General features: G+C 37.5%; 2 protein-coding genes across 3 annotated transcripts; one reads left to right on the forward strand and one right to left on the reverse strand.

Annotated features, from left to right (window-relative positions):
* Window positions 1-1483: 1483 nt before the first annotated feature.
* LOC121949380 (ankyrin repeat and SOCS box protein 9-like) lies at window positions 1484-6758 on the reverse strand. The gene is made up of 7 exons (XM_042495052.2): window positions 6469-6758; window positions 6242-6321; window positions 5922-6029; window positions 5283-5433; window positions 4881-5015; window positions 2834-3025; window positions 1484-1982 (listed from the first exon to the last, which is right to left on the reverse strand). Exons 1-7 carry the CDS (start codon window positions 6551-6553, stop codon window positions 1831-1833), a joined length of 903 nt encoding a protein of 300 aa, XP_042350986.1. The 5' UTR covers window positions 6554-6758; the 3' UTR covers window positions 1484-1830.
* On the forward strand, window positions 2929-21477 carry gpr143 (G protein-coupled receptor 143). Of its 2 annotated transcripts, none has more exons than XM_042495049.2 (11): window positions 2929-3050; window positions 5225-5442; window positions 12161-12469; window positions 13690-13799; window positions 15619-15713; window positions 16064-16156; window positions 16331-16440; window positions 16540-16648; window positions 17773-17890; window positions 17975-18230; window positions 20822-21477. In XM_042495049.2, exons 3-11 carry the CDS (start codon window positions 12214-12216, stop codon window positions 20923-20925), a joined length of 1251 nt encoding a protein of 416 aa, XP_042350983.1. In that variant the 5' UTR covers window positions 2929-3050; window positions 5225-5442; window positions 12161-12213; the 3' UTR covers window positions 20926-21477. The 2 variants fall into 2 exon arrangements, with proteins under 2 accessions (XP_042350983.1, XP_087939437.1); XM_088083311.1 differs by having other exon boundaries at window positions 12202-12469.
* The last annotated feature ends 1704 nt before the right edge of the window (window positions 21478-23181 follow it).

The following is a 23181-nucleotide window of genomic DNA, read 5'->3' on the forward strand; positions in this document are numbered from 1 at the left end:
GGAGAAGATGTTGCTGAGCTGCGGTACCAAACACTACCCTTTTCATCATCTCTGTAAATGACCTGTGGAAATCAATGTTTATAATACAGTGGTGGTAAATATTACTCAGCTCCCATAACTGTGTGGTAAAAATGATACAGTCCATAACAAGTATATTGAAATGGTTTATTCTCCATCCTCACCATTTTCCTTGCCTTTCCCATTTATGCTAAATCTGTTTCCCTCCTTGCAGGCTCTGTCAGCCCCACTGATTGACTCTGTGCACAGACAAACACACAGGTCAGAGGTCAGTGAGCCCTTGAAGAGTTTTGGGTAAGGATGGTGACAGCTGACAGCTGCTAGGCACTCTGGAAACATCACCAATGACGTTACGCTCACACTCAATATATTTATTCGACTTATGTGGACAAAACTTATGAGAGAATCATGAAAAAAAGGTACTTTGCATTACATGTTCCCACCTCAGGCGGTGGATAAACAAACAATTACCATAAAATACGCCAGCACATCTCAAATACTACATTTGGGCGATGGAGAGAAGTGGAGACCTAAATAAGACAATGTATTCTTTGGTTTCTATCATCTGAACTCATAGGAATAAGAAATTGTATCGCTCACTGATTTGTCTTTGTTGCAGTGCCCTCTCTCCTCCACAGGTTATAGTATGTAATAGAGTACCGCAAGGAATTCGTCATTTAAATGCTCTTTCTTGAGTCCGTTGGCGAAATTGAGCTCTGCAGATGTTTATTTTGTTGATATAGGACTTTTCTCTGCTAAACTGCTTGAGGGACATATGTGTGTAATATATGTGTAAGTGGGTTATAACATATTCATTTATACAGGGAATACTACGTGCATGTTATGCATTCAGTGTTCACATTATGATTTTTTAAAAACTTTATCCTTGGGTACCAGACCTGTCTTATTTTTTAAATATGCTGTTTGGACACTTTGGGGAACTTATTTTGCATTATATCCTAACACATCCTGTGTTTGTGTCGCAACCATAAACCCATAAAAGTAGATTTTTTTGTTTTTAAACTGAGTTGAAAACGTATGTTTCTTTACGATTTAAATGCATATATATTATATTTTTGTAAACATAATTTGGAAGCCAATTATATGCAGCTCATATTTCAAAAAGTGGTACACTGTATGTACAACTGGATAGTAATCATTTTATATGAGTATCTGATATTGATTTATTAGTGGTTTACAATCAAAAGCAGTGCTGGATCTAGCCAAGCTTTCCCTGCCCCCTCCCACAAAATTATATATATATATATATATACATACATATACATACTGTGTGTGTGTATATATATATATATATATATATATATATATATATATATATATATACTGTGTGTATATATATATATATATATATATATATATATATATATATATATATATATATATATATATATATATATTCATGCCGAGAAGCAGTAAAAAGTCTTAAATCTAACTTTCCAAAGGCTGTAGGAACCATGTGAGAGTAAATTTAATCCTCTGTAGGTCTAAAGTGAAATAAAATTCAATACAGCAGCATCACAAAACAAAAAATGAATTATCAAAAACTACATACTTGGCTGAATGTAGAGGCTTGTGTAATCTAATTGAAAATTGTTTCAGTACCTTATTTAGCCTTAATTATGCAACAGTTATTACACTCACTTTAAGGATGTTTATGAATATTTATTGTAAAAACTTGCTCCAAGCTTTCACACTACAGTCCAGACTGATCTTGAGAATCAAGTTTTATTATGCAACTACACCCCCTACTGACAAACAAGTTAAATGCTCAGAGTTCTTCAGTGCATTAGATTAGGTCGTAGATCTCCCCCCCAGGTCTGATTGGTAGAGAAGATACTTTTTCACTTCTGTGGGAAGGTTGAGGTCGTGAATGCCACCCAGTCTCTGCTTGCCCATAGTTGTCCTGATGCACAGCCGGCACAGCTGCATTAGAGGAGATGCTCCTGGGCAGGTGTCAAGGGAGAGAGGCAGGAGCCGTGACAGAGAGATGTTTTGATTATTAGCTAAACTGCCAATATCAAAAATAAATAAATTAATTAATATGCCCAATATTTTCCCTTTCCATTTTATTTACCAATTTATTCATTTTTTATATGTTTTATATATTATTTTTCCACTTTGTGTATAAATGCCCCTAATAATTTTATTTTTTTCATATATTTATTAATTACTTTTTAAATATAATTATTCATTCATTTATTTGTGTAATTATGTATGTATTATTTTCTCTTTTTGACTCCTCCTCCATTTATTTCCTCCAACATATTTACCTCTCTTTTTCCTTTCCACCTACATTTCCACATGCATTTCCACCTTATTAAGCAAATGAGGAGGGCTGGCCTATGTGCCATGCGGGTGTTAACTTCTCGCCTATTGAGGTGGAAATGCATATGGAAATGTAGGTGGAAAAGGAAAAAGAGAGATAAATATGTTGAAGGAAATAAATGGGGGAGGCTAAAATAGAAAATAATACATAAATAAATGCATAAATAATTACACAAAATAATGAATAAATAAATAAATTTAAAAATTAATAACCAAATATGTAAAATAAACAGGGAAATTAAATAAATAGGGGCATTTATACAAAGTGTAAAATGATACATAAATAAATAAGCAAATAAATAGAAAAATGAATAAATTGGTAAATAAAATGGAAAATGAAATGAGCATTTTGGGCATATTCATTTATTTATTGTAACATGTATTTATTTATTTTTGATTTTGGCAATTGCAGTCCTCCATACACCAGCCCAATATAAAGGCCAGTGAGTTGTTTAGTTTGGATTGATACCTCCTGCTTGTCTCAACAGCCTCTCCACCAGGCTGTTGGGAGGTGCAAGGTCCAGCGGCTGTTTGCCCTCCGAGTTCCTCAGGGATCGATCGGCCCCATGGTCAAGCAGGACTGACACCATCTCAGGGCTGGACAGACGGGCAGCGATGTGCAGCGGCGAGTCACCAGACGCACTGCTGTTCACACTGGCACCTGAAGGAGAGCAGAGACTAATGAGGTATGATGTCCTCACATTACATAACTGTTGGGAGAGAAGTCATGACAGTTCAGTTCAAGCTTTTCTTCTCCTTTAGCAGAGCACAGAACACTATTATCCTCTTTATTGCTTACATAAAAGACTTTGGGACATTTCCTCACAAGACTCAGATTATGAATATTTAAATAAGTAAGCACCAAAAATTATGTATTCCACGTTAAGTAAAATACAGAATGAATTTTGCACAGGCAGAACACTATGTGATAGAGCAAGTGGTGGAAAGTAACTAAGCACATGTACAAAAGAAAACATGTACTCTAATATATTCAGAAGCTAATTTGAACTTTTTACTCAACTACATTTATCTGACAGATTAAAGGGACAGTTCATCCTAAAAATTAAAAAATGCTTATTTTCCATCTTACCTGAAGTGAAACTTTAACAGCAATGTCTTTTTCCAGAATTCATGATCCGGTTACTCAAAATAATCCAGACAGACCTTGTGAGTAGTTACATGTAGGAACTATTTTCTTTCTACTGAACTACACGCGTCAATCAAATCACCATGCAGAAGGAAGCCTGCATGTACTGCTTAACTCACCAAGCACCACTGAGCTAATTAACATTACAGCTCAGCTCAAGAGGATGCCATTAATATTTACATTATGCACCGTCATGAGCACAAGTCTCTCGTCTATGAGTAGATGCACACGCCCTTGCTCAAAACTGGGCCTGTAAATTATCTGGAGTACCCAGGTCAGGATTTCTGGAAAGAGACATTGTTGTTGAGGTTTCACATACTTTTTTTTAATGCTTTGAGCACCACATGCCATGTGCCATATGGTTCCATTGTACTGGAGAGAAAACTGACATCTCTACAGCCTATATCTCCAACACTCAACATCCCACACCAAAACAAATCTAGACTGATAAATAGCACAACAGGTAAGAGGGAAAATGTCTATTTTTGATTTTGGGGCAATCTGTACCTTTAAGGTTTTGCATATAAAACTAATGATTAGCTATTAGATGTGAGGCTTCTGCAGAGGTGGAGGAGGTACTCTGATACTTTCTGAGTGAAAGTAGCAACACTGCAATATAAAACATATCCCAATTCTATATGTAAAAGTCCTGCATTTAAAATGTCTATTAAGTAAAAGTTTATGACTATTATCAGTACAAAAGTATTGCAAGTTACAGTATTCATCATGCAGAAGAAAGGCCACTGTGAGTGTTATTAAAACAATATAATTTACTTCTGGTGCTTTAAGTACATTTTGCTGATTTTTTACTTGAATTTACATGTAAAAGAGTATTTTTACTCTGTGGTTTTATAACTTTTACATAATGAGCTGAGTACTTCCACCACTGGAAACAAGTTGTCATGGTTTTGAGTAAAAATATTATTTAGCCCTTGTGTTACCATTGGCTTTTCTTGCTCATTATTTAGAGTTTTGCAGACTCCATTCCTGAATGTGTAATGATAATTATAATAATTGCCAAATTAACCAAATGTTTTCCTTTAAATGCTGTTTTGCTTTTCTTCTGACTCATTAAAACCCAATATGTAGATATATATTATACAGGTAGCCCTTTCTTTTACCAAAAGCATTGTGTCATGTTGTATATGTTTTATGGGCTGTGCATGAATAAATAATTTCATTTGTTTTGTTTTCCATTAACATCAGAAAGGTCAGTCAGGCCCCAGAGATGTACCCACCTGTTCGAGCTGTTACGAGAAAAAACTTTTGTAAAAGTCTGATATTAATGCAATTGTCAGCCCCGCCTTCAACCTATCAGACTAACATATTCACTGGAGAGGTTAAAAGTTTAAGCTGTAGGCATTCTTACCGAGTTGAAGCATTTTCCTCACAGTACTCAGATGTTGATTGGAGCAGGCAACGTGCAGAGGGAACCCTGATTGGTCGATATACTGATCCACATCGGCACCGTGCTGAACAAGAGACTCGATGCACTCTGGATGACCTAGACACAGTTACCAGAATCATCATAAAGAGAAGTGATGCACTTGAAAGGGTTTGCTTTGAAATCTGCTTGCTCTCAGCATCCTGAGGAAGAGTATGCAATAGTTTGACTGTACAGCTTAAAACAACACAGTTTTGTTTTGGTTTTTTTTAAAATACATTATACTCAGAGATTTTCTGATGTTTTGGCACTCTTTGTGCATTTTGTAGTGACTGACAAAACTGGATAAGCATAGATTATCACATGCAGTGGAATGTGACCAATAACCTTTGGCTGCAGCCCTGTGGATTGGAGAGCTGGTCTGGCTGGTCCCCACGGGCGTCGCTCCATGTTGAAGGAGCAGCGACACGCAGGTCATGTGGCCCCGTGAACAAGCTTCTGACAAGGGAGTCTGTCCATCCACTGTTGAGCTGTTAACCTGATGTGGGTGAGTATGTTTTTGAGACAAAAATCATTCAATTAAAAGTCAGAATAAAAAACAAATCAGGCAAAAGAGATCAGATTTTTATGGTGATCTATTCATTTAAGCACGATTCAGTTAAGTCATAATAATTGTTAAAAAAAAAAAAAAGAGAAGCGATAATGAGATATTATATTGATTATATAATATTTACTGTGGATGTGGTTTGACAAAGTGGTTTCTGTTTGTTAATGTGTTATTGTGCATGCATGGATGTGCCTGAAGGCTCATGTGTCTGTGTGTTGGGTTAATCTCTTACTAATATGCACAAAAACAATGTTAAACCCAGCAATTATTGATATGGTTGCCTCCTAGCTAGATGAGACCAGAGCAGGGTTTAGGATTTTTTTTCCATAAGAAGACACAAAACATACTTCATTTTGGATCATCTTGAATTTAGTTATATTGACAAAGAAAGCATAAACACACAATGATTTCTCACTGACAATTGCTCCATTTTCCACCAAAAGCTTGGCACAGGCCACATGGCCTTGTAAACATGCTCCATGGAGGGGAGAAACCTGGTCCAGGGTGTTCAGATTCACACTTGTACCCTGTGAAAAATACACAGCACAAAGATTTACTTGAATAATGCAGATGCACATTAGGAGTGTTGCTCCAAAATAACCAATTCACAACAAAATGACACACAGAAATCATGATCAATCAAAACATTTTCAGGCGGCAAATTTTCTTCTAAATGGATGTAGTGCATGTTATAATGATCTCTTTATGCAGAAAGATACAATGTCCCATTAAACTTTACCTGAGTAATGAGTCTCTGCAGAGCAAGGACACGTCCATTAAAGGCAGCATCGTGAATTGGGGACCAGTCTGATTCAAAGTCTAGAAGTAGACATTAAAAAATCACCCACAGCTCACTCAGTGTCCTACTTTCAAATAACATAAACATGCGTTAAAATGACGTGGTGAGGCATGAAAAGCAGAGAACACCAGTTGCAGCGTCAGCATATGCTCACTGCAGCTACTCACCACTCATCAAGGAGTTGGAGAAAAAAACAGCAGTTCCACTTTTACATGTACTGTCTCCCTGAGCCTCTTTGTGTCCAGCAGACATACTTCACAGTGCCGCACCAAAAGCTGTTGTTTTAAGGCCGGATTGTCTTGCCTCATAGGTTTTGTGTAACAAAGGCTGAACTGTGTGCTTCTCTGAGTCAAAAGACATCTGAAAGACGTTTAGTCCTCATCTGTTTTCAGTGTTTTTGTGGCAGGTCTTGGTGCTGTGATGTCATTTCCTCTTTGACAAAGTATGTGCCTGCAGGAAACAGGCTGGTTGAATACAGCAGTTTGGTTTCAACCAATGAAGGTGCAGAGGGAGTGGGCAAGGGGCCTGTTGAGCAGGTCTGTAATTTCAGTGTAATGTGACACTGTACAGCCACACCCATCCTCTCCAGCAGGAGATGGGCGGTGTCGAGTTGGTTGATGAGTAAAATGAAAGCAAATGAATCAATCTGCGTGTGTAAAGTTGTTCTCCACTCTGAAGTTATTATGTTTTATCGGTTTGAAAAATGCAGCAGGCCATCATGAGCTCCGGCATTTAAAGATATAGTATCCATCTCTTTATATATTTTTGCATTGTTCCTGTTTTAGGATGACACAGCAGAAGTTTTTGTACTGTTAAACATTTTTCAAGTAATTCTTCAACTTCATGTCCTTGGCTAGATTTTTATGGGAAAAAAAGTTAATGCAGTTGTTATACTTTAAATAGTTACATAAAAGCAGCTGTATTTTTTTATGTGCACCAACACAGCTGCCACTGCACAGTTGTCACAATTTATTTCTCGACATATAAAGTCCCCCACAGGTCAAAAAAGCGTTTTCCTTATTGCTTGAATGTTTGACCTTCACTGTGCAGAATGATGTTTGTGCAGTTTGACACCAGATGGCTGTTTTCACATTTGTCTGTTCAAGGGGGAAATTTCTCTGTGCTCAACTTAAAATCTGTTGTTTGATGATAGTTTGAAGACGTTTGATGATATTGTGATAGTCAGTGAAGTAGCAGGCATTGTGTCTGGAGTCTAGCTGTAAAACTTTTGAAATTTTAAGAATTCTTTAGTACTTTAGTATTTTATCAAACATATCTGACAAATTATTATTCAAGGCAAAGTATTTTGATGTGTCTCAGAACGTGTCTGGAGGGGATCTTTGAGTGATTTTAACATTAAAGTACTTATTGGTACTTTGTGTCTCTCTCTTTTATATCAGCCCAGTTGCCAGGAAAGAAATTTTTGTATTGTACCTTTCTGCAAGCCTCAGATACATTACAGTTGTTAGATCACGCGTCATACATTTCTGAATATATGTATCTCAGCTGTGTTTGAGATCTGGAGATAGATGGCGTGACATCTAGTTGAGACTCTGACTCTGACTCTGGTACCAAAATCTGCAGTTTTTAGCAAGACATCAGTGGCATTTCCAGCTGTGATTGTGGCATCAAAACAGGTTGTTTACAGTGATATTTACAGCATTTCCAGACAAAATTGTGGCAACAACAAACAAAGGGTAAGTTAACCCAAAACTTGATCTTTTTCCAACCATAACCAAGTGTTATTGTGCCTAAACATAACTACACATTGTTTCAACAAAGTTTCAACATATCCGCCACATAATAACGTACAAATGTAACATATCTGTGGTTTGCAAAAATGTACAATACACACATTTATTCTAGCAACTAGGTGAATTATATAATTTTAAATAAACATAGTTTTATTTTCATGTGTAATTGTAATAGGGGCTTGGGGCTTACTTTGTAAAACAAAACAGGAAATCCACTTTTTTGGAGTGTGGATGGTTGGCCTGATAATCAGACAGACCCTCCCTAAAACACCAAATCCCGAGCACCTCCGGTGATAAATGGACCTGATCTCTGACTTCCCTTACGTTCAATTAAGTTCCCACACAACATCTGTGTCTTTATAGTAAAATAAATCCACTTCTGACAGCTGTGTTATTGTACCCCTGCATTTAGGCAAGTGCTTCTTGTCTGCTATAAATACAATACAATAATATGTAATAGTAGAAGCTCTATCTTTCCACACACAGCTATTCCCAAATGTACAGCATTAGCAATATCTCCTGCGTTTTGGGAGCTACAATCACACTGTATGCAGACCAGCAGAGGGCAGCAACAGAGAGCAGACGTTTAAACAGCAAGTCGATACCAACTGTATTCCTCGGGGAGTTGTTAATCCCTGGCAGCAGTCTACAAGCTTGCCATACAATTGACTTTGTGCCTTGTCAGAGAAGGTGCATATGGATTAGAATGCCATTGTACAAACTCAATGAATGCCCTCTCTGTAGTCCTGAATAATGAAAGCCCTTGATGCTTTGTTTCCCAAATAAATCTGCTTCAAATGTCCACCCGTTCTCTCAGATCTCCGTCCAAGCAAGCGGCTCCAGCAGCTGCCATGACCTCTCCTGTATCTGGACGGGGCGGACGTCTGCAGCATACATATTGGGAAGCAAATTATATCAAGTATTGGCTCTTAATCCTGGTGCAAGACTGAGTTAACATGTGCATGCACCAGATGTCATCCTTCTTATCATAAATCTGAAGATGCATAGGACAAGTTTATTATTAGGCTTCCTATCTGTTTGTGCACAAAGAATTTACCTTTAACTCTTTGTTGCTCAGATCTGACCTTTTCATGATTGCCTTAAAGTGATATCTTGGGATTTTTGAAATCGAGCTGTATGAGATATTTATATAAAGTTAAATATATATATATTGAATACAGCATCTGGTGGTCGGCATGCTCCCTGTTTGCTTGCACCCCAAAGCTCAGCATTACTCTGCTGTATAGAGGGGTTGATATCAAAACATGTTTTAGCTCCTTTAATAAAGGCCTACCTAAAAAAATCAATATCACTTTAAGTGGATTCTGTTTTGAGTGTTTTCATAGCTTTATCTCACTGTCACACTGCCTTTTCCTTTGGCACTACATTTTCTCAATCGAATAACTTCCTATGCAGAAGCCCAACTGAGCTGTAAACTGTATCAAGCCGCGGGTCAGCTGTTTGAGTCAAACTCTCAGCGGTTTATGGATGAGACAACAAACACAAGAGTGATTATAACAGTGACGACAAAATGGTGTTCACCATGGGATACCGGGGTAAAGAGAATAAGAACTTTTGTGGAGGGGAAAGGAACGGGCAAGGGGGATTTCGGTAGAAGTTGTGTGTGGAAGCAGAAGGACACTGTTTACTGTTTGCAAAGCCATGAGCAATCTTTCTTTATCAAAATTAGATTTTGTGTTCATGTGCAAATCAATCGTTTTATCAACACACTCTGCATTCTGTCTGGATTCAAGTTTAGTCAAACACACATCACACATCTGCTTGTGCACATTTATTGATGCATAACAAAGGGTGCGTTATGCTGTATTTCATGTCCAATTCTGTTTTCACAAAAACATGCGCCACAAATTGCACATGTGGTAGATTTAGAGGTCATCACAGGTCACCACATCTTAGTGACATGGTTATCAATTGGTTCTTCCACTGATGTTATGAGATTACAAGCACACGCAGAGAGGCTAATGACATGCTGGCTTCACTCATCGGCTGAGAAACTGAACTGTGACGGTGGTAACCTTTAGTGATGGAAGACTCTTCAGGCTTCCAGCTCTAAAAGATATGTATCATGGTGCTTCTGAGCTGCTTTTTTGTTGTTGGCTGTGTGCTTCTGTCCTTTGTCATGTGTGGCATCTGCTTTTCATGTGTTCTGTATTGTTGCGTCAGTCTGTTAAGTGTAGGACTAAAGATGGAAATTGGTGTCTCGCTAAATCTGGTAAGACCATGTTTTCATTTCTTGTAAATGATCAATGTCATTGCACGCTGTGTTTTTAATGACTGGACTTGACTTAAGTAACTTTACTGTTTCTCCCATGAGACTATGGTTAGACTCCCAGTCTTACCAACAGGTAAAATCTCTGTTGTCACTCAGAATCCAAATCTCAAATAATTTATGATTTTTAGTGCTAACTTGAATCATTCTTCGCTTCTTAGCAGCCGTGCTAACTTTGTGGCAGCTGTTATTGTTTTCATAATGGACGCAGTTTGTGTGGCACCATCCTGGTTTTTTGGAGGCAGAAGTGATCATATTTGGACGAGACGTTTGAACTGTGAGGTGTGGTTCTGACTGAAAAGTAGAGGACAATATCAACAGACAGATTGTCAGTAAAGCAGCCCACCCATAACGGTGTGTAACTTTTAGCCTTAATAAAATGTAAACTATTGAGTTATTTGGAAGTTCACCACCCGTAAAGTTGTCATGAATGTAGAAATAAGCTACAGAGACATGTTTATTTAATATGATTATTTCTGCTATAAAGTTGGGCATTTTAACAGTGGGGTCTTTGGGGACTGACTTGCCTCTGGAGTCTCAGTGGCCGTTCAAAGAACTGCAGTTTTTGGTACTTTACTGTTAGCGTCATTTTTCAGCTCCGGAGTTTGCTGCTCAATGTGACTATGGCGAAATGGGTCCTTGAGACTCCTACTGTAGCAGGAACTACCACGCAAGCTGTTTTGAGTATTTTTCGATGTGTTTATATATGTCTGTCTGTCGGTGGACAGATTTGGCAACACAATAGCTTTGCAAGTGTCCAAGATGCAGCATGAAACTTTATAGGTTGGTAGTTGAGTTTTAAGTATTGGATCGCTGTATTGTATTGTAATCCCATCAAAAGATGGTCTCTATTTTAGTCATTTAGTTTGATACATGTTTTTGTCTTTTAAGTGTTTTTATTTCTTCTGCACATCACATTCCCTTGAATTAATTAACTGATTGATTGATGCCATTTCTTTAATGAAACATTAGATAGAGTATACTCTTACAAGGATATATATTAACCCTTTGAAACCTGGATGGACATCAGGGGTGCGTTCTGGTGCCTTTCACAAGTATTTAAACCTTTGAAACCTCAGCAATTTGGTGATTTCTTTCAAAAACATAGGGAAAAAAGGCAATTTGCAACTTGGTAAAAAATGTCCTGCAAATTGCAAGAAATTGGTAGATTGGTAGATAGAAAAAATCAAGAGTTATTATCATAATTATATCATTAAAATTATTTTTTGCAGAATAATGGTAATTTTTTAGGTCATTTCCCTCATTTAAAGAAAGTGTTTTGTTTTATTTAACTTTCCAGTTTGTTTATTTTTTTTCTGTACTTCTTACCATCTTCTTATTTATGGCTCATTCTGTCTTAAATTGCTCATTGTTTTTTAAATAAATTAGATCACTTTGCCCAGGTTCCAAAGAGTTAATTGAATATTAAAGTTGTTCCATTTACTTTCATTATGTAGCTTTATCAGCAGTGCTTTTAATTTTCCCCTCAGGGTATGTGAAATCAAAATTTTCTATTGTAATTTTTTTAGTGTATTTTCATCAGCTATGCTTACCAGACCAAATACAGCAACATGCTGTGTATGAATGAACTAATTCAGACACACAGCAGCTCAGTGAACTCACCTAACTGCAGACCTGAATAACACAACAGTCTTTTGTCGGTCTCTCGTATTGTGGCACAGTTAAGCTACAACTGCGGGGATTAAATGGAAGCACATGATGATTCAACCCCGTGATTTTTCACAGAGTCGGCTCATGTACCCAATCACTTCCTCTCCCTTTCTTGTCTTTTTCTGCTTTCTCCTGACACCGTAGCCTACTTCTTGCTCTCTCCTCCTCTCCTCTCCCTCTCCCAGGCCCGGTCAGTCATGGCATCCCCGCGGCTGGAGACCTTTTGCTGCCCGAACAGAGACGCAGCGACTGAGTTTGTAGTCACCTTCCAGCCCGTGTTGTTCGGGGCTTTAGGTCTGGGCAGCGCCGCCCTCAGTCTCTTCTTTGCTGTTTTACAAATTTTGCCGAAACGCAAAGGATACAGGAGACTCGGACAGTATCCGCTGCCGAGGCCCGCGTCCTCCTCACGGATATTGTTCATCATCAGCATATGTGACATACTGGGATGTGCAGGTAAACAGCTGAGTTGTACAAACATACTTTTTTTTTAATCACAGCAGAAAGAGAGCGCGCGCACTGTACACAGCATGGTGCTGCATCCAATTACGCACGCTAAGATGTTGTTTTTAACTCTTTCGTTGCATCTGATCTGCCTCATGCAAACACATCTACTACTAATATAACTTTTGTACAGCTATGAAAACTGTGATTTACCTGCTTGTGCACAGACGACATATTCAGTTCCTTTACTCTGTTAAAAATACAAGTCCTGCATTGAAAATGTTACTTAACTAAACGTAAGTATAATTAGGAAAATGTACTTAAAATATGAAAGGCAAAAGTGTGTCTGTGTGTGTGTGTGTGTGTGTGTATACTTACAATTCTTGGTGCAATTTTAAATGTTAAATGAAGTTGGAAAGTGTTGCTTTTTCAACTTGGTTACAAACTAAAAACGCAATTCTCAGCTCTGACCTTGATAAAGTTTGTGAATTACATGTATTTAAGATGTTAAGTTCTGAGGAAGCTTATTGTATAAGAAAAGAATGAATCATGATCCTCTCATGTGAGTCATGAATGACTCCTAACCACTGCAAACTCCTTTTTTTTTCCTGATTTGAATTCGGCATTGTTCTTGAAGCAACCAATGCTTGCACATTTAATAGCACACCAAAGACTGCAGATTATTTTCAGATTGTTGCTCTACATCAGAACGCTTGTGACACTAAAGATGTTCATTCATCACTTTGCCTCTGCGCTTGGTGAAAAGGGGGAAGGCAGATGAAGTCATGCATGTCTGTGTACTTAGTGCCCGGCAAGATTCCCCTAACACTGCAAACTAACAGCTCAAAGCACCCCCGTGACACAATTGAAAAAAAAATGCACAACAGCATGTAGTCTGCATCACATTAAGATTGTGGGAGAGCTCCCGTTTTCCCTCTCCACAGTGAAGAGTCTCATGCAGGAAGTGGAAACACCCTCATAAAACACACCTGGAGGTAGTTCATATTTCCATGACATAAAGCTGCTATTAAAAGGACTCCCATGACTGAAACTAATTAATTAATTCTCTTAATAATACTGAATAAAATGATGTTTTAAATGTTAATTAAATCCAGAACAATTCCACTGCCTTCGTTCATTTTTTTGTGTTTGTATTTTTTTTCCTCTTCCTGAAGTAGGATTTGTCCAATTTGCTCAATAATTACAGATCACGTGTTGTTTTCCTCCTGCAGGTATTATTGTCAGATCATCTGTGTGGCTGGGCCTGCCAAACATCATCGACCAAATCTCAGTTACCAACAGCACTAATGCCTGGCCTGAGGTCTTCTGTGTTGGCAGCGCAGTATGTATGATGCTCTTTCACAAAGCTGCACCTCCTTCAATAGTCAAAGTTCAGTTCAGTTAAGCCATTATGCACGCTAAACACACCATATACTCTATATTGTGAAAGTGTGGCTATATACTTCAGAGATGACGGGAAGAGGACTACAGCAGAAAAAAACAAACAAGATAATTCTGCTAATTTTATGCCGTGTGATCCAGGAACAGTCTGGATTTCATGCATGCTCAACAAGCATGTGCAGAGCTGACTCTTAAGATGACACTGAGTCTTTTTAAACTGTGAAGTCACAGATTGACCTCAAGAGCAGCACAATGACTCGTGCCTGTTTTTTTCTGAGTAAACAGCAGAGGAGGGTCCAAGTCATTGTTTTGCAAGTCACAAGTGGGTCTTAAGTGTTTGCACTCAGGTCCCAAGTCAAGACTGACAAGTTCTGAACTTTGTGTTTTGAGTACTAAATAAGGCATGGTGCACTCATAACCAAACAGAGTGACAATAGATTAAATTTTTGGAAGCTAGCGCTGCCCTGTTTCCCTGGTCAAAAAGCCTATGGGATTTTTCCATTGTATTTTGTATTATGGCAGAAAATAAACTCTGCAGTAAACAAATGTTTATGATACTTACATGTTTCGTTCAGCAAGATAATCTTCACAAATGAACACCACTTTAATGATTTTTGAAGCCTGAATTCAATCGGCAGAAGTAAAAAGCTATTGCTAGGCTTAAACAAACTATTACGGCCGTGTTGCCTCCGCTACGAAGCTGTAAAGCTGTGTTCAATGCAGTTAAGCATGATGATATTCTGTAGTCTCATTTAGCCACTTGTTAGCAACCGCCTTTTTAAAGACAAATAAAGGCTTTGGTTTGTGATTGAGGTATTTTATGTCGTAGTCAAACAAAATGTAAAAAAATCTCTTCAGATATTTCAAACTTCTAACCAAAAACCCATTCAAAAAAAACTTCAAGATAAGGGACTCAGATGAGCTGAAATGCTAACAGATTTCTGGATTTTAGGACTCATTACTGGGATTCTCTGTGCAATGCCATTTTAACAACAGATTAATAGTGTATCAAATTTACCAACATTATAAATGCTTTTTCAAAATTTGTATTATTTTTTAAAAACAGGTTAGTTAAAACAAGTGCAACAGAGCTTAATAATAAAAAAAGTGCTGACATTTCACTTCAATAGCAAATAGCACTATAAATCAGTACCACGGAATGATGAATTGTGTATGTTTCTGCAAAAACGTTACCAAAGCACGCATATCCAGATGATAAACACTAGGTGCTGGACAAGAGATCATTCAAGAGATGAGAAACTATGGTGGCAATTCAATTAAATATTTATGGGAGCATAGTCTAGTATGTGGACTCTTGTGTATGTTTCTGTTGTGTCTTATTTAACTTGTTGGAAAATTATCCATAATGTGCTCTTCCCAAACCTGAAAGACACTTTCTGTAAGATTATTCTTCCCTTAAGTTTTATTGTTTATGCTTTATGTCTAAATAAAGCAAAAAAGATTCATGTTAACCTAAATTTATCCAGGAAATGTGAGACACTCTATAAATTATATACCTTTTAATTTTTGGGTTTGGGGCAAGTAGCAAGTATTTTCAAGTCAAAAGACTCAAGTCTTAGGGAGGTCGCGTGTCACTGATACTAAAGTTCAAGTCAAGTTGCAAGTCTTTATTGATTTTGTCAAATCAAGTCTGAAGTCGGTAAATTTGTGACTTGTCAAAGTCATGTGACTCAAGTCCATACTTCTAATGAGCAGAATTATTACCTTTGTATTAGTAATTTCCAATTTCTGTGTTACAGATGTGGATCCAGTTGTTTTTCAGTGCTTCTTTTTGGTGGACCTTTTGTTACGCGGTTGACGTCTTTCTGGTGGTGAAAACATCTGCAGGCATCAGGTACTCTAAGCCTCACCTTCCGTCTTTTCATTATCACCTCAACATCTCCAACTATAGAAGCAGGATGTGGCACAAAGCTTTAAACTGAGCTGAGAACATTTCACGAGCAGAGTGTGTCTAAAACAGCCTCCTCTCACTTATTTTCACTTTGTACTATGCATTTAATTATTCTTTTCTCGTGACTCTTTTTTAAACACCGTTCTTTTGTTTCAGTTAGCTAACAATATGTTTCCTAACCCATGGTGTGTGGTACATTTGTTGTTGGCATTAAAAAAATAATCATCCTCCAGAGTCAGAGCTGCAGCATGTGTTGTGATCTCAGTCTCATGACCTGGTTCTTTCCCTATCAGCACCATTATCCTCTACCACATGATTACTTGGGGTCTGGCTGTGCTGTTATGTGTTGAAGGAGCGGCCATGCTCTACTATCCATCCATCTCAGAGTAAGACTGTTGTTCCTTTACATGCACTGTCAAGCACTTTTTAGCATTTTTGTTGTTATCTGCAAGAGTCTGAGTCTATGAATACAGACCTTCAATGACGATAGCACCTCTATCGGGTCTATATAAGTGTGATTCTGAATGCTGATTTCATTATTTTATTGCATTTTTGTGCAGTTGTGAGCAAGGCCTTCAGCACGCTATCCCGCACTATGTCACCACATACGCACCAATGCTGCTCGTCCTCGTAGCCAACCCTGTCTTCTTTACTCGGACCATCTCTGCAGGTCAGCTCCTTTCTTGATCTGAAATCTCTCGATATAAAACTCTTTTCTGACGCATGCACATGGGCTTAAATATCCACCTCTCTCATCCCTCCAATCTAGTGACATCTTTGCTAAAAGGACGACAAGGAATCTACACAGAAAATGAGAGGCGGCTGGCCAATGAGATTAAAATACGCTTCTTTAAAATCATGCTGGTGTTCTTTATATGGTATGTTACAATTATTTATCAAAGCGATTAACTTAAAGGAGTAGTTTGACATTTTGTGTAGTTAGATGAGAAGAATGTAGCTTTCTAGTTGTATTACAGACATGAGACGTAGCAGCTGGTTAGCTTAGCTTAGCAGAAAGACTGAACCAGTTAGAGGTAATCAGATCCACCTAGCAGCACTTCTAAAGCTCACTTATTAACACGTCATATTTTGTTTACAAAAACCAAAGGGTAAAAGCAACATGTTGTGGTTTTACAGAGGCCAGACCATCCCTTGGCCAGGAACAGTAAATTCCTGGAGTCTTAGTTTGCTGGTTGCTTGGCGACCTTACGAAGAAAACAGGAAGTTACCGTGCCAGGCCAAGAAATAATTGGGGCACCCCATGAAACCACAACATCTTCTTTTGTTTTGTTTTTTTTTACACTTTTTTAATAAGATTATTTCCCAAAATGTAGCACTGCTTCTTGAGAGAACCACATTAATGTGTTTGTGTTATATTCTCAGCTAAAAATCATGTCTTATTCTTCTCTTTATTTTGGGTGCATATCAGTGACTGTGAATGTATGCAGTTACAGTGCATACATTAATTGATCATCTATTAAGTGTGAACTAATCAGATAAAGTGACTTAATACATTCGTTAATGGTGAGCAACAGAAATTCTTGATGCATTCTGCATTCATTATCATGAGTTATGCGTTAGTTATGCATCTCATTAGTGTATGATTTGAACCTTTATTTTATACAGTGTTACAGAGATAATTGGAGTGATCTTGCTGTGGTGTAGCTCTCTCTTTAACAAGGCAAACTCATAAAGACGTATTTGTGTCAACAAAATAGCATTTTCATGCTTCTCATAACCAGCAAATCACATGAAATTTGACTTTTTGACATTTAGAGACAACTCATTTTTTTAGAAAGTTGAGTACAGAAGAAGATTATGGTTTAGTTCTCTAATTAAACTTGTGAAGTCTTTATAAGAGAGGAAAAGGCTGGTGTCATCTGTATTTTTTGTTGAAAATTATAATGAAATTTACAGCTGTAGGTTTCATGGGAGATTTAAATAAGTTGAATATTATTCAGATAGGCTTAATGTGACAAATTGTTTCCCTCTGATGTTTTAGCTGGGTGCCCAACATCATCAACGAGAGCCTCCTCTTCTACCTGGAGATGCAGACAGACATCAATAACACCGGTTTCAGGAATATCAGAAACGCAGCCCTCATCACGTGGTTTATCATGGTGGGTTATAAGACATCAGCACACTGAATAAGGAACACTGCTCTTCTCCAGCACTGATATTCTTCCACGTGTCGACTCTTTCAGGGTATCCTGAACCCGATGCAAGCTTTCCTGAACACTCTGGCCTTTCACGGCTGGACGGGCTTCGACGTTGACTTCAGGCTGCAGCAGAGGAGAGAGCAGGCCTGGGACTCTGTTTCTACTTCAGCACCTAATACTGCAGGCCATAATCCCATGGTGGGAACTACTCTGCTTTACCAGAGTCATGTCCAGGATGCCAAGAAGAACCTGATGGGCAACGGACAGCATCACTCCGACGCCATCAGTGTCCTGTCAGAAGGTAATTGGGCTTTAAGTGGCAATAACAGCAACAGCTCACCTGTATATCAGGGCTGGTGAAGCTCTAAAGCATCCCGTATGGTGCACGGTGTCTTCTGATTGCTGGGCGGCCTATATACTGTTTATATCATCCACTACCATAACTATCTGAACAGAGGATTTTTTTAAGAGAATTAACTTAAGTGGCACAGCTTTGGAGACACTGACCCGGACAAAGTTAAAGCTCTCTGTGATGAATTTAGTAAAATACTTTTTTTTTAACTCCTACTGGATGTGGTACTGAAGCATGCAGTGTTAGGGAGCACCATGTAGAATAGTCTGTTATGACCTATGGTAGACTGATTAGTACAGTGGCATAAATGACACTGCTCAGGAAGTTACACATTTTTTGTTAACTGTGAACTGATGAAAACAGTGTAGCTGCCCTCTGCATTTTTTCTTGTTTATCCACTGCCATCCACCTTCATAATGACCTTCTGTTAAAGGGCTAGTTCAGATTTTTTGAAGAAGGGTTTTATGGGGTACTTAGTCATAGAGAGTGTAATACAAACACTAGATGTTATTTAGAGTACCCCCAGTTTGGAGAAACAGGCTGGAATACCACAAGAAAGATAAGCAATCTACTTCTCTGAATGGGTCAGCATCGAAATGTGTTTTAGCTACCTAAAGAAATGTCTCACCTAAAAAAAAAAAAAAAAAGAGCATATAAGCAAATAAAGTAACCAGTAAGACGTTACTTAAAAGTCATAGGTTTTACTAAAAATGAATGTTTAAGTACCTCGGCCTGCTTCTCCAAATGGGGGCAAGCAGACTTATATCTACTGTAGATAATACACTGACTGTGAACAAGTACAAAAAATCTAAACTATCCCTTTTAGGGTGTCAAGTTAACACATAAAGCTTTAAGTGATTATTGAAATGCAGAGAGCAATGGCAAAGCTGTTAAATATATAGATGAAGCTGATATTTTACACTGAGTTGCCAGTTTATAAGATACACATGGCTAAAATTAATAAAGTCTGATATACAACAGCCCTGTGATAAATCTTCATAAAGGTTATTGCATTCAGTGTTTGTTGAAACATGGAAATCAACTTTAAAGTAACTGGAGGCTTAAGGTTTTTGTGCAGTTGTAACGTATATACTGTTTCTGATATTGAGTTTACAGTCATTAATATAACTGTGGGGAACACTTAACATGATAAACTCCAATGTAGGATTTATTGCAGGACTGTTGTACACTTTAGGTTGAGTTAGGTGTAACTAATGAACTTGCGGCTGAGTGTAGATTGAACACTGATGTGCATTTACTGAAAAAAAGTTAATATTTATACTCGCATTCTAGTAACACTGAGTGATGACATGTGCCTTTTTCTCACAGTATACTTAGACATGTCACAGTAGGAAAAGGTGTAAATAATAAAAGCTATGATGGCTAAATTCCATTTAGCTGCTTCATTTTCAGAGCCCTGGTGGCTGCATTCTGGCTCACAGGGACAGCTGAATACAGACCGTATGCATGATATTAGTAACACCTGTGCTTTTCTTCTATGACATGTCAAAATGTCTGCTGTGACAAAAAAAAAGCCTGTTAGAGAATATTAAATGTATTTTGGGATGGTTTTGTGAAGCATTTTATACTATTTTATATTATTTTGTTTGTGCACAATGTAGATCATGTACAAGGGCTATTCAGTGTTTTGTGTCACCATTCAGTGTCTCTGAAATGAAAAATCTTTAGAAATAAAATTAATGTGTGAAAGGATTAATGTTTTCCCATTCATTTATATAGCCCTCAGTCTGTTTTCAGTTAAAAGCAGGAATAGATTAATTCTGCAATACAGTAAATGTTTTTACACTAAAGGGACAGTTCACCCCAAAATCAAAAAGAAATATTTTTCCTCCCATATTGTGCTGTTTATCAATCTAGATTGTACTTGTGTGAGTTGCTGAGTGTTGGAGATATCAGCTGTAGAGATGTCTGACTTTTCTCCAATATAATAGAACAAGATGACACTTGACTTATGGTGCTCAAAGCACACAAAAAAAAATTCAACAGCAATGTTCCTTTTCCAGAAACCGTGACCTGGTTACCCATGATAATCACAGACCTTGTTGTGAGTAGTTTCATGTAGGTACTATTTCTTTCTACCAACTACAACCGCCAACTGTATCACCATGCACAAGTAAAGAAACATTGCTGTTTTGGAGTTTTTATTATATATTTTTTGGCGCTTTGAGGACCACAAGCCGAGTGCCATCTAGTTTCATTATATTGCAGAGAAGGCAGAAATCTCTACTGTCGATATCTCCAACACTTAGCAACTCACTCCAAAACAATCTAAACGAATAAACAGTAAAACAGGTTAGAGGAGAATTAGGTATTTTTGTTTTTAGGTTTGTCCCTTTTAAAAGCTGCTTTTGCAATAAATATATTGAAATTCCCAAAATACATTTGTGAATCAATGCACATATGTGATGGAGGGAGGTATAAATACAAGATCGATGTGTCACTGGATGAGCAGTCTGATGAGCTGTGAAGGTGTCATGTGCAGTAACACCCAATAATCTACCCCTATTTTGTCTTGCTAGGTTCAGAGTCTAGTACAGTTGAAATCCACATTTCCAGCGAGCTACGAGACTATGAGGATGTAGACGCTGACGGAGAATCCTTGGAGAACTCTGTGAGGCACTAGCTGGGGTGATCAACAACCCGCCTCCCTCTACTATTTCTGTGTGACATTGTTCTTTTAGTTACTTTTGTTTTTAGATTGTCTTTTCTTATCCCATTGAGATATTAACTGGTCATGAGATTTCGTTAATTGGTACAACAGAATGAGTTTAATTCTTAACTCTAAGCCTTTTATTCCTTCTTAAGCTTTTCTTTTTAAATCTGCTTGCAGTAACACCGTCATGAACGACGACAGACCTATCAACTGTACACCAGCCAAACAGTCCCAAAGCTACTGCACCGCCTCTTGTAGCAGTCAGTCAACAGAATAGGTTTTTTGTAGTAGTTTTTTTTATATTAATAACTCACAGGCTGACCTTTAAAAGTATGTTAAGTATTTGAGGAAACATTTTCCTGGCAAATTGGCTGAATTAGATGCACGCTGGTTTTGTGATGTTCATAGAGTGAAATAAGCTAATTAGTGTTCTTTTTAAAAAAAATGTATTTCCAGTTTTCCATCTTGTATTTTTGCACACATCTATTTTATACTATATTAAATTTCCAAATTATTTGTAAAGTTTTTGTTGGTGACACTTTCTTAATGTCTTTTGAGCATGAATGGTATTTACCTGCAAAATGTCACTCGAATTAACGAGTACTTAAGAAGAAGAGACTCAAAATGAGATGCAAATGAACTGCAAAGAGATGCAAAATGACTACAGAAGGGGTAAAATAACCACAAAGACACAAAACGACTACAAAAAGACAAAATATGACAAAGACCAATATGTGGAAAACAACCACAGAGACATAAACATATACATATAACACAAATAAAATGATTACAAAAATGGGTTAATGAACCACAGAGACAAATAAACAACTAAAAACTGGGTTAAAAAGTCATAATGTAGCATGACGAAAAACTGAAAAAAAAAGCCATAGTATACTTTTTTAGGAAAAAATAAAAACCATTATAGTGTGGTATCAAAAAAAATGGACAAGTCATACTAAAGCATGTTGAAAGAAACTGCAAAAAAAACCAACAAAAACCTCATGGTTAGGATAAAGAGTTCAATCGTGGGTCTTTTGACAGCCATTTCCTCAAGTAAAATGTTCAAAAAACTAAACATGGTTAGGAAAACCCTACTGCCACCATAATCAAGAGTACAGTTGTGAGGATGGTTGAGTCCTATGAGTACTAAGGGAAAGCGATTAATAAAAACTTGACCTATAACCTTAATACATCCAAAATCTGCAAAAAGGGCCTGCAGAGATTGTATTTCCTGCAGAGACTAAATTCTTTTAATGTGGTCATTCATAATGCTTCATAAAAAATAATCATAACTCATTATGATGCCAGTGTCTATAATGAATTAACATACTTATAATGTGCTAATGCTATGCTATAATCATCTTCGTCATGTTATACTATGACGTTGTTTTGACATTTAGAATAATGTTTTTGCCACCATTTTTTTCTACATATAGTATGGGCGTTTTTCAACATACTATAGTATGACTTTTTTAGCATGTGAAATGTTGCATTTTGACTGTTTTGTCCACATGCTATGATATAATCCTCTTCCTCATGCTGTACTATGACTTTTTTTTTTTTTTTTGACGTTTGGAACAATGACTTTTTTTGACCATTTTTTTCCACATGCTATAGTGTGGCATCATCAACATACTATACTATGACTTTTCAATATTTGAATTGTTGACATTTTGGGCTTTTTATTTGTCAATCTTCTTATCTTGGGGCAGTGACTTTTTGACTGTTTGTTCCACATGCTATATATATATTTATATGTGTGTGTGTGTGTGTGTGTGTGTGTGTGTAGTGGCACGCAGTGTTTTTTTTAAATTTTATTTTATCAATGTGGGGTAACCTTATTACTTTTACCTGCCGAGTTACCTGCTGCCAGGCTGCTCTGTTTTGCCTAATAAGGGAAACGCCCCTCTCTTTGCCAATTGGCGGAACATCCGGACTATAGTCAACAGCGCCGCGGATGACAGTGTACAATAAACTTCCTCTGCAGAGCGTCAGAGTCGTCGCCTTCATCATGATATAAGGTCGGAGATAGGTGGGCATCCGCGTGCTGTGACTTGAGTGGTATTTCCCCTGTAGAGGTGAGGAAGAGAGCGGACTGATGCCTGATCATTAGAGGGTGGCCTGCCACTGTTTTAGTAGCTTTTGTTTTTAGTTTATCTGATTTTATCTTACTCTTTTTTTCTCTCCGTTTTTAGTGCTTGTGAGATAGAACCACTGCATTACCAG

Source organism: Plectropomus leopardus, chromosome 10 (assembly GCF_026936395.1).
Source record: "Plectropomus leopardus strain MGB_pleo_1.0 chromosome 10, ASM2693639v1, whole genome shotgun sequence".
NCBI classification, from domain to species: Eukaryota; Metazoa; Chordata; class Actinopteri; order Perciformes; family Serranidae; genus Plectropomus; species Plectropomus leopardus.